The 15,350-nt window shown below is 40.5% G+C and overlaps 2 protein-coding genes and 1 long non-coding RNA gene across 6 annotated transcripts in view; 2 read left to right on the top strand and 1 right to left on the bottom strand.

The window, feature by feature from the left end:
• Nucleotides 1-1,215: 1,215 nt before the first annotated feature.
• Nucleotides 1,216-3,753, bottom strand: LOC112250660. The gene is made up of 2 exons (XR_002953562.2): nt 3,319-3,753; nt 1,216-3,000 (listed from the first exon to the last, which is right to left on the bottom strand). It is a non-coding gene; the product is annotated as an uncharacterized LOC112250660 (long non-coding RNA).
• A 3-nt stretch (nt 3,754-3,756) lies between these two features.
• Nucleotides 3,757-9,992, top strand: LOC112250643 (adenylate kinase 4). 4 transcript variants are annotated; one of them, XM_024420983.2, is made up of 6 exons: nt 3,757-3,778; nt 5,597-5,778; nt 7,056-7,175; nt 7,743-7,915; nt 8,399-8,517; nt 8,714-9,992. In XM_024420983.2, the coding sequence occupies exons 2-6, from the start codon at nt 5,637-5,639 to the stop codon at nt 8,841-8,843; spliced, it is 684 nt and encodes a 227-aa protein (XP_024276751.1). In that variant the 5' UTR covers nt 3,757-3,778; nt 5,597-5,636; the 3' UTR covers nt 8,844-9,992. The 4 variants fall into 4 exon arrangements, with proteins under 4 accessions (XP_024276751.1, XP_024276745.1, XP_024276761.1 ...); XM_024420977.2 differs by lacking the exon at nt 3,757-3,778 and adding an exon at nt 4,977-5,201; XM_024420968.2 differs by lacking the exon at nt 3,757-3,778 and adding an exon at nt 4,978-5,173.
• Nucleotides 9,993-12,287: 2,295 nt separating this feature from the next.
• The window catches only part of LOC112250636 (DnaJ (Hsp40) homolog, subfamily C, member 6), a 64,107-nt gene continuing 61,044 nt past the window's right edge, over nt 12,288-15,350 (top strand). Inside the window, exon 1 of the mRNA XM_042321293.1 lies at nt 12,288-12,574. The gene's annotated coding sequence lies outside the window, so the exon portion shown is untranslated. The remainder of the gene's footprint in view (nt 12,575-15,350) is intronic.

The following is a 15,350-nucleotide window of genomic DNA, read 5'->3' as shown; positions in this document are numbered from 1 at the left end:
CACACAAATGGTTCGTTTGTTAATTATGTCTGAGTGCTGGAGTGTGCCCCTGGCTATCGGTTTAAAAAAATTGTGTTGTCTTGTTTGCTTAATATAAGGAATTTGAAATTATTTAAACTTTTACTTTTGATACTTAAGTATATTTAAAACCAAATAATTTTAGACTTGTAGTCTAGTTGTATGTTACTGGGTAACTTTCAGATTTGCTTAAGTCATTTTCTATTAATGTATCTTTACTTTTACTCAAGTTTGACAATTTGATACTTTTCCACAATAGATAGAAATCTAATCAGAGGTGCGTGGCCACACATCATGACTATTAGAAATAACATGTATACATATCAGTTTCTTTCCAATTCATTTGCATTTTCTTAAAAACAAGAATGATTCAAATGCTACAAAAACATACATTTGCCCCCTTTCAACTTATTACGTAATACATCATTCTTTCTACATAAAGGCTACACTCATTGGGCGTTGTGAATCATTATAAAGTATTACAATTGAAAATCAAGACACAACATAATGTGAGACCATTTTGATTGCATATGATCGTAAATATTTTGCTGTGCAACCTTGATTTAAAAAAAAAATGTTGCCTTGTAAAAAATCACCCAGATAATAATTGTTGTTATAATGATCCTTCGCTGTAATGCTGTTTCCAAGTGCACCAGAGAAAAAGACGAGTTTAGATTCGGTAGCGTCATGGTCAAGCGCGTAACTTGCCCGGGGGACAGGTGGGTCAAGAATCCTCATGTTACGATTGGAACACCCCCGCGGCCAAAAACTCTTTTGGTTTAGCCCGGTCTTTAGAGGCGGTGGTTTGTGACGGTAAAACAAGTTGAGCGAGGCTTGTAAGTAGGGAGAACGGGGATACGCACAATATCTCCTCTCTCATCTTAACAAACCCTCAAATCTGTGAGCTAACTTGGAACAAATAAAATAGTACATTCAAATATAAGCACGAATAAGAATGATATAGAATTTTTTTTTTAAATTCAAATGGAGAACGTTTGTATTATGAACCTTAAATATCTAGTAGTCTAGAGAATTAGAGAAGAGCTGTTTCCATTAAAGGTAGTATTTATGCCAATTTGAAGGCCAGAATTGTGGGGGGAAAGCACTAATCATGTTTATGCATCCTAATAATCACCCTTAGAATACTCCCAGAACCAACTTTATTTTTTATTTAAATTTGAGAATTGACCAAACAAATTGACTCACCATAGTCTTTATTGGCAGGGGTACGTGTGATATTGTACAGCAGGATGCTGGTTTGAAAATAGTGTTTTTACACAATGTAGAAACCTATTATTCTACAAATAACTTTGTAACTTCAATAACAGGTACTTGTATAACCATGTACAGCTTTTTACAATAAACAACTGTCTTTACAGGGTTACATATTAGTTTATAGAGTACAGCATGTGCTTCGGGAGCTAGAATTCATGTAGGCCCAATATAGGCTATATCTCAATCAAGTTGAAAAATCATATTTTCTGGTGCTCCTAAATTTTATGTTGTTCTAACTTTTTAAAGTTGGGAGCACCAGTGATATCAATGAAAAACTTCACCTTCGATACAGCAGTACCATCTCCATCCATCATCACAAAGTGGGTCGGGTGTGTCAAGGTGGCAGCCATCCTTCAGTTATCACAGTACTGTACCTTTAAGATGGACAGCATCAGCACAGTGATAACTGAACCAGGGCAGCCTGGATGTCATGTTAGGAAGCTAAGAGACAGCAGTTGGTCAAGAGTTGGTCTGAGTTCCAGCACAGTACAACATCAGCCATGGTGATCCAAGGGGTCAGATGCCATCCGTCTTCATGATGCCAGGCTCACACATGATGACACACGCACGCACGCACACACACACGACTTGGAGCCCAGAGCAACAATAATATCTTGCCAGTCACACTATTCTTTTGCAGATGGAATCGTGCCAAAAGAGGGACTTAGAATGACATGACACTGTATAGGGTCGGGCAGGTGGGGGTGCCTTTGGACATTGCAGAAAGTGCATTTACTTCATGCACATGTCATCGGAGTAACAAAATGACTATGTTTGACAATACGTCAAATCCAAATATCATGTCTGTATTTATGTATTTCATGGTATCACATTACCAGAACGAGAACATTGCATTGCATGCAGAAGTAATGTAAAGAGGTTTCTCTAATAGGTTACCAAAATCTGCAAAGCTTTGTAATTATTCACAGGATATAATTGTGAATTGTGTATGTGCTATGAATTCCACACAGGCATTACAGAATTCTAGAAAGGTATTTTACTACCATTAGTAAGATGTTTCTTTCTCACCTCACATGAATGTAATACCTACCAATACATGTGTAACTACTGTAGCATATCAGCTTTTTCATAAACCCCTTTGAAAGATAATTTCCTATACAACAGATACATGTAGACTAAAGGAATAAAACCTTGCTAATTGGTCGAAGTCACCACTGTTTACTCGGTAGTGTTTGAACTGCATAATTTATGCACACCACATAGCTGACGTCGGACTTGTTATGGTTCTTGGGGTTCCGCCCTCAGTGCGCGAAGGCTCTCCAGCAGTCCAGTCGCGTAGCCCACCGGAGGAGGCTCCTCCCTATCTCCTTCTCCCTCCGCTTCATGTAAACAACTCGATTTGCTGGTTCTGTTTTGGTATCACAGAATTGCAGGAGCACTTGCCAACACTTACTTGAAAAATAACCTGCTGCGCAAGGTTGAGACAACAGTTCAATCGAGCAAAACATAACATTGGTTGCGTAACTGTAAAATGTAATTAGCATATACAACTCCCAATAGACTGTACTTAGTATATTATCATGATAGCGTATCTCGGACCCTTCAATAATCGTGAAGCGCAGACCAGGTAGCCTATACATTAAATACACGTTTAAAACGCGAAAGAACAATATTGAAAGCAATCATCACATTTCAATGGTTCCAGATATTCAACTCCACGTTGTCGGGAAAGCTTGTTGCTGTTTTCTATAAATACAACAAGAGTAAGGCTATTTAAAATAAAACAAACTTTGTAAATAGCCCGTCTTATCATTTTACATTTTTAAACATATATACATTGCTATAATAACTCTGATATTCAATAACAAGACCATGTAAAAGAGTAACGCTATTGGTGTTGATTGAGTTTTACTATTGTGCTGACAAACGCTAACGCCCAGCCTGCACACACCCCTCACTAGGTAAAAACAAATACTATGTAGTCCAAGCATAGAAATGAACATGGACAATTCTTATTCATATTTACTTGTAATTCAATATCTGACGGATATTAGTCTTACTTACTTGCATTTTGCGCGTTTCATTCCCGTGTTTACGTGAATAGTTTTAATGACGCAGCAAGACCCACATCGAACAACGTGATTGTCGCCATTTTTTGTTGTTATTGAAATCTCTCAGCCATGTGACAAAATAATAAAACAATGTTTCCGGGTCTCGCCGCACAACTAACTGAGTAAATTGATAATCTTCCAATCTAGTTTTTTTCGTGTGATGGATTAGGCAGGTTCCATTGACTGAAGACACCAATAGGTTGTGCATGCGCAGCATTTGACTGCTTTTGGACACTGACGCCGCGGTATGGTTCGCAACAAGTACATTCCTTGATGCCTTGGTCCGCAAATGTTGCGGAATGGCACTGTCTCAGTGCGTAATGATGATGATGGGTGACGGCCAACGTTTCAGAGGGAACCCCGACAATCCGGAATTACCGTTTACGCTCTGCATTGACTGCTGCTGTCAACAAGTGCGTTTATTTTGTAGTTTGCAGTGTAGTTTGCAGTGTTTTGTCAATAGGTCTCTTACTCATGAATTCGGATTTATCCTATTACCATTCATTACGTCATTATCAACTTCCTACCCCATCTGGAAACGTGGCAATCAACAGTGGTGTAAAGTACTTAAGTAAAAATACTTTAACTACTTTAAGTCGTTTTGGGGGGTATTTGTACTTTACTTTGCTATTTATATTTTTGACAACTTTTACTTAACTACATTCCTAAAGAAAATAATGTACTTTTTACTCCATACATTTTCCCTAACACCCAAAAGTACTTACATTTTGAATACTTGGCAGGACAGGAAAATTGGCCAATTCACACACTTATCAAGAGAATATCCCTGGTCATCCTCACTTCCTATTTTCTGGCAGACTCACTAAACACAAATGCTTTCTTTGTAAATTATATCTGAGTGTTGGAGTGTGCCTCTGGCTATCCTTAAATTTAAAAAAAAAAACATGCAAATTGTGCCATCTGGTTTTCTTAATATAAGGAATTTTTACTGTTACTTTTGATACTTAATAATATTTTAGCAATTACATTTACTTTTGATACTTAAGTATATTTAAAACCAAGTACTTTTAGACTTGTACTCAGTATTTTACTGGGTGACTTTCACCTCTACTTGAGTAATTTTCTATTAAGGTATCTTTACTTTTACTCAAGTATGACAATTGGGTACTTTTTACACCACTGCCAATAAATATAACCCCAAAATAGATCTGAATAGCTTTAATTGCATAGTAATACAACCTCAATCAATGCAGGAAGTTGTAGATTGAGGATAGAAAATGAAGATGAGAACTTTCATACTGTGAAGTGAGTTACTAGCCTAATAGTGTGGAATAGTGTAGAGGTGGGTCACACAAACTATGCATGGTTGATGACCTTCCATTCTAATCGACCCAGGTTATATTCTATTCTAGAATAAGTATATTCTAGACTTCAGAGAGGTTGGGTGAAATGTGGAAGACACATTTCGGTTGAATGCATTCAGTTACGCAACTGACTGCGTATCTCCTTTACCTTTCACGTTTCAGCCACTTACATATGATATGGTTGCAATTCGAAATGATTCGTCTTACTCACAATAGAAAACTACAGGTACCAGATTCCCAAGTTGTACCAAGTTCCTGCGCACAAGTCATCCGCATTTTTTCTTCTTGGTGTGTCTGGGAGGTGCTGAGAAATAGGGCGTTGAGGCAGCTCCTCCATTCATTCGCAGAGAAAAAACATTTCTTAAAGACGCAGACAAGCTACTGTCCCTTGGGAACAGAAAAAAACATTTTCTGACTTGGTCTGAGTGAACTACGTGCTATATTACGCATACGTTTTGCAGGACACACAGGCATAAATCGAAGGTGAGGAGGGATTGTGGGCATCGGTGAGGTAGGCCTACATCGCTTGACTGTTGCCCCGTTGTGTTTTTTTTCCGCCATAGTTTAAATCCTCCATCTGTACAATCAGGAATCTGGAAAGTTCGATTTCTCTAGCTGATTCGATGAATGGGGCTCTTTAACAATTCCGTTTTTCTGTAGCCGTTTTAAGTCGTAACCAGTTCGGGAAAATTGGCAATTAAGTTAGATTCAGTGTAATAAACTGTTGATATACTGTCCCTGTTAACTCAAAACGAGCAGAAAGTATCTGTTCACGGACTTTGATAATAATGTGCACAGTGCACACCATGGGCAACATTGAAAGATGCTTAGGCCTATCAATGTTTCATTGAAGGCAGCAGGTATAGGCTATAGCAACCCTGGACTTATTTATGTTGTCTCCTCCAGACACAGATACAGTCCGTGGTGTTGCAGGCTATAGTGGAGGATGGCCAAACTGTTCCGAGCGGTGATCATGGGTCCACCAGGCTCGGGAAAGGGGACCATATCCGAGAGAATTGCTCAAAGTTTTGGCCTGGCACGTCTGTCCAGTGGCGACTTTGTTCGGGAGAATATAGCTGCGAATACAGGTAGGCCTATTCTTGATAAATAATTAGACATGCATCTATTTATTGTTTACCATTTATTTAGCTTTTTTTGTATTTTTTATTTGCTTATTGTTTTTTTGCCACATATTTGTCATCCTCAGCGGGGTTGGTAGAAACGGTCAGATTTTCAGGGATACAGTGTCCTATCTTAAAATATTTATTATTATTATTATTATTTGTAGTATTATTTCAACCTAGCTTACATATTTGTTCATGTTAGCCTATAGTAGCCTAACTAGCATTCGCCTCCAGTAGCCTAAGCCATAAATTGCAACAATATTGTAACACCAGCAGAGGCCTAAATTGAGGTGAGGTGAAGAGAGTCTCTTGCAAGTTGGCACTGGGCTGGACAGTGGCACATTTCTCTCCTATCATCCAAGAGACAAAAACATTAGTTACATTTAGAGGCTATGGCAAATCTACTATCTGATAAGAAACTAAAATGATCCACTATCCATATCAAAAAGAATCAAAGTTATGAAACTTTATTTGTTAGTAGTCTCTGAAACTTCACAGTCTATAGCAAACGTATGTTTGGAATTTCTCTGAGTTGACTTATTTGAGCCCATTGACTTCTTCTGGTGCCTATTTTTAATCCAAACTTGTGCCAATCTTTTTAGCCCACAAATGAAATGTGTTGCAGGAAGGGCAGTGAAAACGTGTGGGATTGTAATTACAGATACAGTGCCGTTTCAAGGCCATGCCTTACTAAACCCAGTTTTCCATAATTACTATACTGGAGTTATTTACATTAATGAAGACATTCTCTTACATGCAAACTTTGTAAACCCGAGAGACTACCTTAGGAACATCTGAATGGACACAATGAATCTTATGCTATGGCTCTATGTATTTTTATTCGAGCCCCTGTAACGACATTTGTCATGATCCAGTTTGGTCAGTAGGTCATTCAATGACATGAATCATTTATGGATGATTTGAGTTTAGAGGGGTCTGGAGATCTTTCTGAGATGTGCTATGTGACTCACTGCTGTAAAGAAAGCAATACAAATGGGGGTGGGAAGAAAACAGGGCGAATGGGTAATCGTTTAGGTGTTAAAGCTACAGAGGTCATTCCTGTCTGGGTTTGCTCTGCCCCCCTACCTCTAGCCAAAAGTCCACCTCTTTTACTAGAAATCTTTCTGAAATCTTTCTGAAAACTTCTTAATACTTTATACTTATCGGGAATTGATGATGACTCCTTCTCCTCTTCCTCCTCCTCCTCCTGCGCCTCATTATTTCCCTCCCTCCCTCCACAGACGCTGGTGTTCTGGCTAAGACCTACATAGAGAGGGGTCTGCTGGTGCCTGACCATGTGATGACCCGGCTCCTACTTCCCAGGCTGGAGGAGATGACCCGCCACAGCTGGCTGATGGATGGTAAGACCACACACACGCACACACAATATACACACACCTTGAAATGCACACGCACTTCCAAAGATCTTTTTGCAGCTACGTAGAGAAAGCAAAAACATAGAGAGGGCTAATGAATTGGCAAACAACCAAAAACACGTGAGCACAGTAAGGTATCATGAAACATTGACTGTACAGGTTTGTGTCTGACCCAGAAACAAGCTGAAACAGGCCAGTCAGGCAGCAGTCCAAGGTTTGTAAACAGTAGTGCAGGTTTACACCCTCTGAAAGCAGCTATTAACTAGTCTCACAGCCAGGCCAGAAGAACCAACAGTAAATACTGTATTTGCAGTATGTCTACCAGTCCATATCAGTGTAGGTTAAAGGGAAACAGATAAGGATGTGGTCTTTGGATTGTTTACATAACGATATGACCTTTATGATGTCACACAAAATACTGTACATAAATATTTACCATAAAGTTGTTGTGCAGGATCAATGTGAGATGCACGCGCACACACACACACACACACACACACACACACACACTCCCCCCTCAGTCTCCGTGCTTCATCTCCCAACTCTCCCCAGGGTTTCCCCGTACCCTGGCCCAGGCCAAGGCTCTGAACAGTACCTGTGACCTGGACCTGGTCATCAGCCTCAACATTCCCTATGAGACCCTGAAGGAGAGGCTGAGTGACCGCTGGATCCACCCAGCCAGCGGCAGGGTCTACAACATGGGCTTCAACCCTCCACACGTACAAGTCAGAAAACATTGTTTTTCCTCCCTATTTTGTCACCATTATTATCGCCATTACACATGTTTATTCTTCCGGTTAGTCTGTCTGTTCCCACAGAACCAACATTAAGCCAGGGTTTCCCAAACTCGGTCCTTGGGCGGGGCCCCCCCTGGTTGGGCGGGCCTCCCAGGTTGGGCGGGCCTCCCTGGTTGGGCGGGCCCCCCTGGTTGCACTACGCAGCTGATTAAAATCAGAAACTTAGGACTGAGTTTGGGAAAGCCTGCACTAAGCAATGGTTCCTATGGTTGCTACAGGAGGCTGTGAAAATACGATGCCAGATTATTATATTCCTAACTCGTGTATTTGTGAATTATCAGTAATACCTTGGAATAGTGTATTGAACGCGTGGGGTTCAAGACAACTCTCTGTGAGCTGTGTACCATTTTCATGGGGTTATGTCATTGATATAATAATTATTCAGTTGTCATGGTTCTGTTGTCCCCCCAGGGCAGGGATGACATCAGCGGGGAGCCTTTGATCCAGCATGATGATGACAAACCAGAGGCTCTAGTGGCCAGACTGAGGCACTACAAGGACGTGGCCAAGCCCATCATAGACCTGTATAAGTACGTCTACCCTCCACTTCACTGACACATTTTTAAAAGCATTGTGTAAATTGCTTGCCCTGACTATCCTGTATACAGTACTCAGAAGTACTGAGTGACAATGTAGTTACAATATAATTATAATGTTCTTACAATATAATGTAATTATGCTACATGGTATTTATGCAACTTTACATGTAAAGTGTGTCCTCCCCAGGTCAAAGGGCATCCTGCACACTTTCTCAGGCACAGAGACAGACAGGATCTGGCCTTACATCAACTCTCTCCTCAGCACCAAGATCCCCAGCACATCACAGACAGACACACAACGCATCCCAATGCCCTGAGGAGAGCAGAGGTGACGCATCAGAAGGAAAGGCCTTGCACCAGGGGATACTAATGTTAGTTAGTGAAGACATTGGTTGAGTACATGGCTGCAAGACAAGACTACCGCTAGATGTTAGGAGCCATTAGCTTGGCAGTTATCTCAGTCTCAAAACATGTTTGAAAATACAGTCTTATGCACTACATACATCAGTGGTGCATAGCTTCGGTCCTCAAGGGTTGCAGTGTATGAAGGTTTTCTTCCTTACCTTTTAACCCTGAGACTGATTTCCATTTCCCAGATTGTAAGTTTAAAGTCCCAGGGAGAAACGGAAATCAGCAGGACTGCAGAACATGAGGGCCTAGGTTGTGCAACTCTAAATATGCCTTCCAAAGACTGTAAAACGAGCTTGATACTTCTATAGCACCCAATGTGTACAGAACTGTTGGTTTCTGTATATCTGATTTGTCTTTCATTTCCACTGAAATGACTATTGTGGACATTTTCTTATAAACAGCACACTCTATAATTTGGCTTAATTTTAAGTTCTATCAGATGTAGAGTTTCATCTTTATATCAAAAGATTTTGGATTACATAAATGTGTTTTTCTTTTGTTTAATTTGAAACAGTTTTTGTTGACTTTAGTTAGACCAAATTTAACCTTCTCCCTAGTCTATCGAAGTTTAGTCCGCAGGACTAGACCAAATAAAAAACGATGATAATGAATGGGTCTATAATTGTGTTAAAAATGACCAAAGATTTGAATGTGGCCAAAGATAAATGGTAGGATTATATTCAAAGAGCCAGAGGCCTTAATATTTCTAATGACTTGTTGAAAAGTTTGAGTGTTTTAACCAGTTGAAAGTGTAATGCATCTGAATTGCTGTATAAGAAAAGGGATGGGTGTGGTTAGTGGTTGGACAGTGTTTGTGGGAGGGTGTGTCTTGTGTCTGTCCCCCTTTTAGATTTCAATAACACAATATGCAAATAGTCACTGCTGTAAACTGCAATTGGCCCAGAATATATATGGCAAACCCATTGTGGTGAACGAGTGGTTAGGAAAGCTTTTCATACGCTCTGTTGTGCAACACTGAATGTTTTCTGTCCATAAATCATCTGGCTGTCCAAAATCTGGCATATTCCAAGAAAAATACAATTACTTTCTCAGAATTTCCTTTCAGTTGTTTCACTCTCAAGGTCAAACAGTAGTTCCAGGCAACATGCCTACTATGACTATAAACTAAATGTCTACCATTCAAAGCAAAAGTACTGTAAGTTTCAGCTGCATTCCCTGAAGATTAGTTTTGTTCATAACATTATTGTGTGTCCTTTATAGGAGACTGATTTCTACTATGGAGACTTTATAGGAGACTGACAATACTATGAGTATTGTATGGGAATGCCACTGCAGACATATTAGCTAGGTTATCATATACATCGATAGGCACACTGCAGTGATGCAGCATCTGTATCTACAGTGCATTCAGAAGGTATACTGACCCCTTAACTTTTTACACATTTTGTTACGTTACAGCCCATTTTTTTAATGTATTGCAGAAATTTCTAAAAACCTGTTTTCGATTTGTCATTATGGGGTATTGTGTGTAGATTGATGATGAAAAGGCTGTATTGTAACAACATTTGGAAAAAGTCAAGGGGTCTGAATACTTTCCGAATGCACTGTTGTCCACCATGCATGGCAATGCAGTATATTGTGACAGAACTCCTAACATTTATAGCACCCTCTCTCCCCCTCTCTGTTCAATACACCCTTTGATCTGACATCAGAGAAGGCAGCAGGGAGAAGTGCGTGTGTCTGCAATTGTACACGTGTTTGTGTGTACACATGCACAAGTTTTTATGTATGCCTGCACATGTGTTGTGTTACTGTAATGAAACCTGAGAAGAACTAAGGGAGGTATTTCTGACGACTCTTTTTCTGTCCCCCACCAGAGTTGGCTCTGTAATGCTGCATTCATAACCAAGTGAGAAGGTGGTAATCACCATACATTTTTTACATTTTAGTCATTTCGCAGACACTCTTATCCAGTGCAACTTAAAGGACCAATTAGGGTTGGTTACTGGCCCAGCGCTCTTAACTGCTAGACTACCTGCTTCCCTGGTTGTGAAATCGTAAATACAGCCTCCCGAATGGCGCAGTGGTCTAAGGCACTGCATCGCAGTGCTAGCTGTGCCACTAGAGATTCTGGGTTCGAGTCCAGAGTCTGTTGCAGCTGGCCGCAACCGGGAGAACCGTGGAGCAGCACACAATTGGCCCAGTGTCGTCCTGGTTAGGAGAGGGTTTGGCCAGCAGGGAAGTCCTTGTCCCATCGTGCACTAGCAACTCCTGTGGTGTGCCGGGTGCAATGCACGCTGACACGGTCGCCAGGTGTACGGTGTTTCCTCCGACACATTGGTGTGGCTGGCTTCCGGGTTAAGTGAGCATTGTGTCAAGGAGCAGTGTGTTGATTGGGTTGTTTTTTCAGGGGGATGCACGGCTCTTGACCTTTGCCTCTCCCGAGTCCGTATGGGAGTTTCAGCGATGACACAAGACTGTAACTACCAATTGGATACCATGAAATTGGGGAGAAAATAATTGTTAAAATTTTTTTAATGAAAAAAATAAGAAATCTTAAATACCATTTGGATGCATTCACATGCTTTGAACTCATTGAGAATTGCTGATTTGTTAATGGCCAACAAGCTGCATCAACCATAAACTAAAAGTACAGCTATCATGCTTGTTCAAAAACCATATTAATAGATTGCTTATTATAAATAATGTTTTGTTGTTGCATTTAAAGCCGAAAATGCTGTTATCAAGGTAATTTCCTTAGTAAGTGACATCAGAGGTCAGATTGTGTGAGACTTCGGAGCTCAGGGATGATAATTTCACACAAGTAATTACCAGTTGGAGGGGTGTTCGAGTGGTTTATCCCAGGCATAAGGATAAATTCCAGATTCCCACTTGGTTATGAATGCAGCATTAATCCCATGTGCATTGAACTGGGGTGGAACACATGGAGTGGATTTAAACCAGGGATTAATACTGAGTTTGGAGCCTGATGACCTCTGCTCTGTTTACATATCAGACTCAACCATCAGAGGTTTGTCATTTCCTGTTGTATGGAGGTGGACATAACAGCGATCTCTCTAGATTGGCCTACATATAGGAAATATGTCTGGTAAAATCTAATATAGGCAATGATAAAAACCCATGTATATTTGCTGGATACTGGGTTATTACATAATTCACACATGTGAGTGAGGAATTGAATTTATTAATCTATCCAGTCCAGAAATCCTTCCCAGGTTTTGCTTTCATAAACAGCAAGTCGTGATCCACTATGTAGGTATCATTCACAAGCACACAACTATGCAATTTACAATGTATTGATCTATATGACATCCGGAACACTTGAACGCACATAGATAGGCTACTCCATATTAGTGTGAGATCAGCAAATGGCGGTCGCAGCATTCGTTTCACTGAAGCTCACATGCAATATATAAGGTGATGATATGATGATGTCGTAGTCCTTGTAATTCTAATGTTAGCCAACCCCAGGAGTGTAGATTGTACCCGAACACCACTTACAAGTCGAGGTACAGAAGGACGTTTGACCTTTGACAGGCGGCGAATGACAAATCGAAAGTCGGCATTTCTCAGACCACAGCTGGGGTTTCCGCGCGCATCTCCAGAGCTGAGGACGTCGGGGTTCCAGAGATAATGACAGCGAGCGCTCTGGAAGGTAGGGAGGCCTATGACAAAAAGGGCTGTTTTTTTTTTACATCATTCGTTTGAAACCATATACGTTTTTATATCAAATGCCACTGAAATGCTTCCTCTGGAGGAGCATCGTCTTCATGTGTTACTTCCCGATGAGATTTTAATATTAAAGAATGATTCTCTTCTGCAGAAAGATGTTCTGAATATCGTGGTTTGGCCAACAGTAGAAATCAATCTGCGTTTTTACCAGAATATTGGAATATGAATATCCCATAGCATCGTTGATGTTTGGCTTTATTTTCAGTGCAGGTGTTTTGTCAGGCCTAGGTTGTCTTTAGGCGAGGAAATGCATAACGACGGGGAAAAGGCCCTCTGCGCTCAAGCCCTATATGACGTTGATTATAACCCCGTAGGCTACTGTTGAAGCTTTAAACCTTTCTATGCATTTGTTAATTATTATGAAACAAAAAACGTGCACTGATATGAGTAATGAATCCGCCGTAGCCTAACGGTTACAAACGTTCCAAGTGCACTGAATGACAAATATGACCAAGGGGATTTTTAGACATGATCTGAGATTATTCATAATTGAACTATTTGGGAAAACTCTCGAACATAATTCTCAAAGTTTCTATTCTGTGAGACATCAAAATGGAAAATGACATGTTTAGTTAAAAAAAAAGAAAAAAAAGCTGGCTATGACGGGGATGATTCATGTTGCTGAATGCGCGTTTATTTGAGGCGGACACATTGCATTGGAGGGGCAGGTTGAACAAGACGACAATCCTTGAAAAAACATCAAAATATTATACTAATTAGCCTATTTGCTATCATTATCAAATGAATTATTAACCTCAGTTTTAAAGGGAAATGGGTTTTCCTGAGGAAGAATATTAGGGAAATCCCTTGTATGATCCAGTCGCTTATGCGATTGCCAGTTCTGTTTTTTCCCACGACGGCATTTGGTGCTTTCAAGACAACTGGACAAACGAGGTCAAATAATGACGTCAGTGATTTTCAGATGGGAAAGTCCCAGCTCTAGAAAGATGTCCGAGTTTCTAACTTGGAATTCCGAGTTGGATAACCGTTCAAAACTATTTTTCTCATTCGGGCTTCGAGATATAGCATAGGCCTATATAGAAATACTATGCGATACTATGGGAGAATCTCAATTGCATACTCCTGAAAACCCATTGGTGGAGAAGGTCAGAGGGTCTGGCCCTCTGGCTTCCTCATCCAATGGGTTTTGAGAAGGAAGCGATGAGAGGACTCGGAGTATGCAGTTGAAAATCTCCCTATGTCTGCCAGTGGACCCTAACCCTACCCAGCAGATTCCAGTGGTCATTCCATTTTAAACAGTATAGGGATAATCATTAATCCACTATCCACCCTTAAAGATGATGGCAAATCCAATGAATCTAGTAGAATAGCTTATTTTTGGTCAGTATAGGCCTATTGAAGAGAACCATTGTATGGTTTGACAGTTGGCTGGACTTCCATACTATTGTTGTCTTCAAAATGATATGGACATGCCTTAAACAATCATATAGTAAAGGCACCCAACATGGATGCCACAGCGCAATGTTTGAGGGGGTGTACAGCTGAAGAGCTGAAATAAACATCAGTTTATGAGGCAAAGGTCTTGTAAAATATCCCAAGGTCTTTGTTAAACTTGATCTTCTCTTTAACCCACAGTGTCTTATTAACATCCAAGACATATCCAAGTGGTTAAACCCCTCCTATAAAAGTATGAATGAGTTCAATGTGGAATTTAAAGCTTTAGGAAGTTAATAAAGGCAGTAGTAGGCTGGGTTATGTAGTTATTTATTTAACAAGAAATTGCTGTCATTGTTTTTAGCAGGTTTATGATTGTCTCTCCCTGTTTGCTGTACATATTCACTTATCTGTCCATTATGATGAATTATTTGGAAGTGTAGTTGTCAGTACAGTGTGATCTGCTTTTAAAACTGGATCCCAAATTCAAAGCGGGTTAGTTAGTTATGAGTACAGTGGGCACTGTCATTATCAAAGTGATCGCTTCTTGTATCACACAGTTGTGTGACCATAACCATAAAATACCATGTCACCAGTGGTATAAAAAAAAACAGCTGCAATGTCAGGACATTACATTGCTTTTTTGATGTCCTGGTCCAGTTTTCTAAGTGAAGGTTGTAACCATTTGTATTGGAGACTGAAAGCAGGAGTTGACATCCTGAAGCAATGCATCAGGGGGAAATGTCTGACGTTGGGAGGCTGGCTTTCAGAGGAAACTACATCCTTCAATGGAGTGGCACTTTGTGTCCGGTTGCGTGGGGAATCATTTATCTTTTTTTGGAAATTCCCTTCCCTGCTGTGCTTTCAGTCCAGGGCTCCTGGTATAAAGGGTTTCCCAGGCCCGAGTCCTGCTTTGAGCAACCATGCAGCCCCTCAGTTGCCAGGGGACTGGGCCAAGGAAGGAAGCATGTTCCAGAACTCCAAGTAGTTGACTTCCCAAATGGCACCCTATTCCCTATATAGTGCACTACTTTTGACCACTGCCCATTTTGACCAGAGGCCCGTGGCCCTTGTCTAAAGCAGTGCACTATATAGGGAATAGGGTGTCGAGATCTTTAATGGTCAACAGACTGAAGTGCTCCCCCAGTCCCCTGACAAAGCACAATGCTGTCCTACAGTGCAGACTAAAAGACTTCAGCACTTGCATTCCTTTATACTATGTCTGTGGAGCGATACTGTATAGCCTACAACTGGCCCATAACCAGCTTAAACTATAGCCCTTAGCAATGGAGACTATTGCCTAC

This window comes from Oncorhynchus tshawytscha, linkage group LG01 (assembly GCF_018296145.1).
Source record: "Oncorhynchus tshawytscha isolate Ot180627B linkage group LG01, Otsh_v2.0, whole genome shotgun sequence".
In the NCBI taxonomy this organism is placed as follows: domain Eukaryota; kingdom Metazoa; phylum Chordata; class Actinopteri; order Salmoniformes; family Salmonidae; genus Oncorhynchus; species Oncorhynchus tshawytscha.
Note: the sequence above shows the minus strand (reverse complement) of the source record. Positions and strands in the feature narration are given on the sequence as shown.

Bases quoted from the DNA above. Each gene is read 5' to 3' on its own strand.
- LOC112250643 (XM_024420983.2), top strand. From the start codon at position 5,637: ATGGCCAAACTGTTCCGAGCGGTGATCATGGGTCCACCAGGCTCGGGA. The intron at 5,779-7,055 runs GTAGGCCTATTC...CTCCCTCCACAG, and splicing joins GAATATAGCTGCGAATACAG to ACGCTGGTGTTCTGGCTAAG. The intron at 8,518-8,713 runs GTACGTCTACCC...TGTCCTCCCCAG, and splicing joins CCCATCATAGACCTGTATAA to GTCAAAGGGCATCCTGCACA.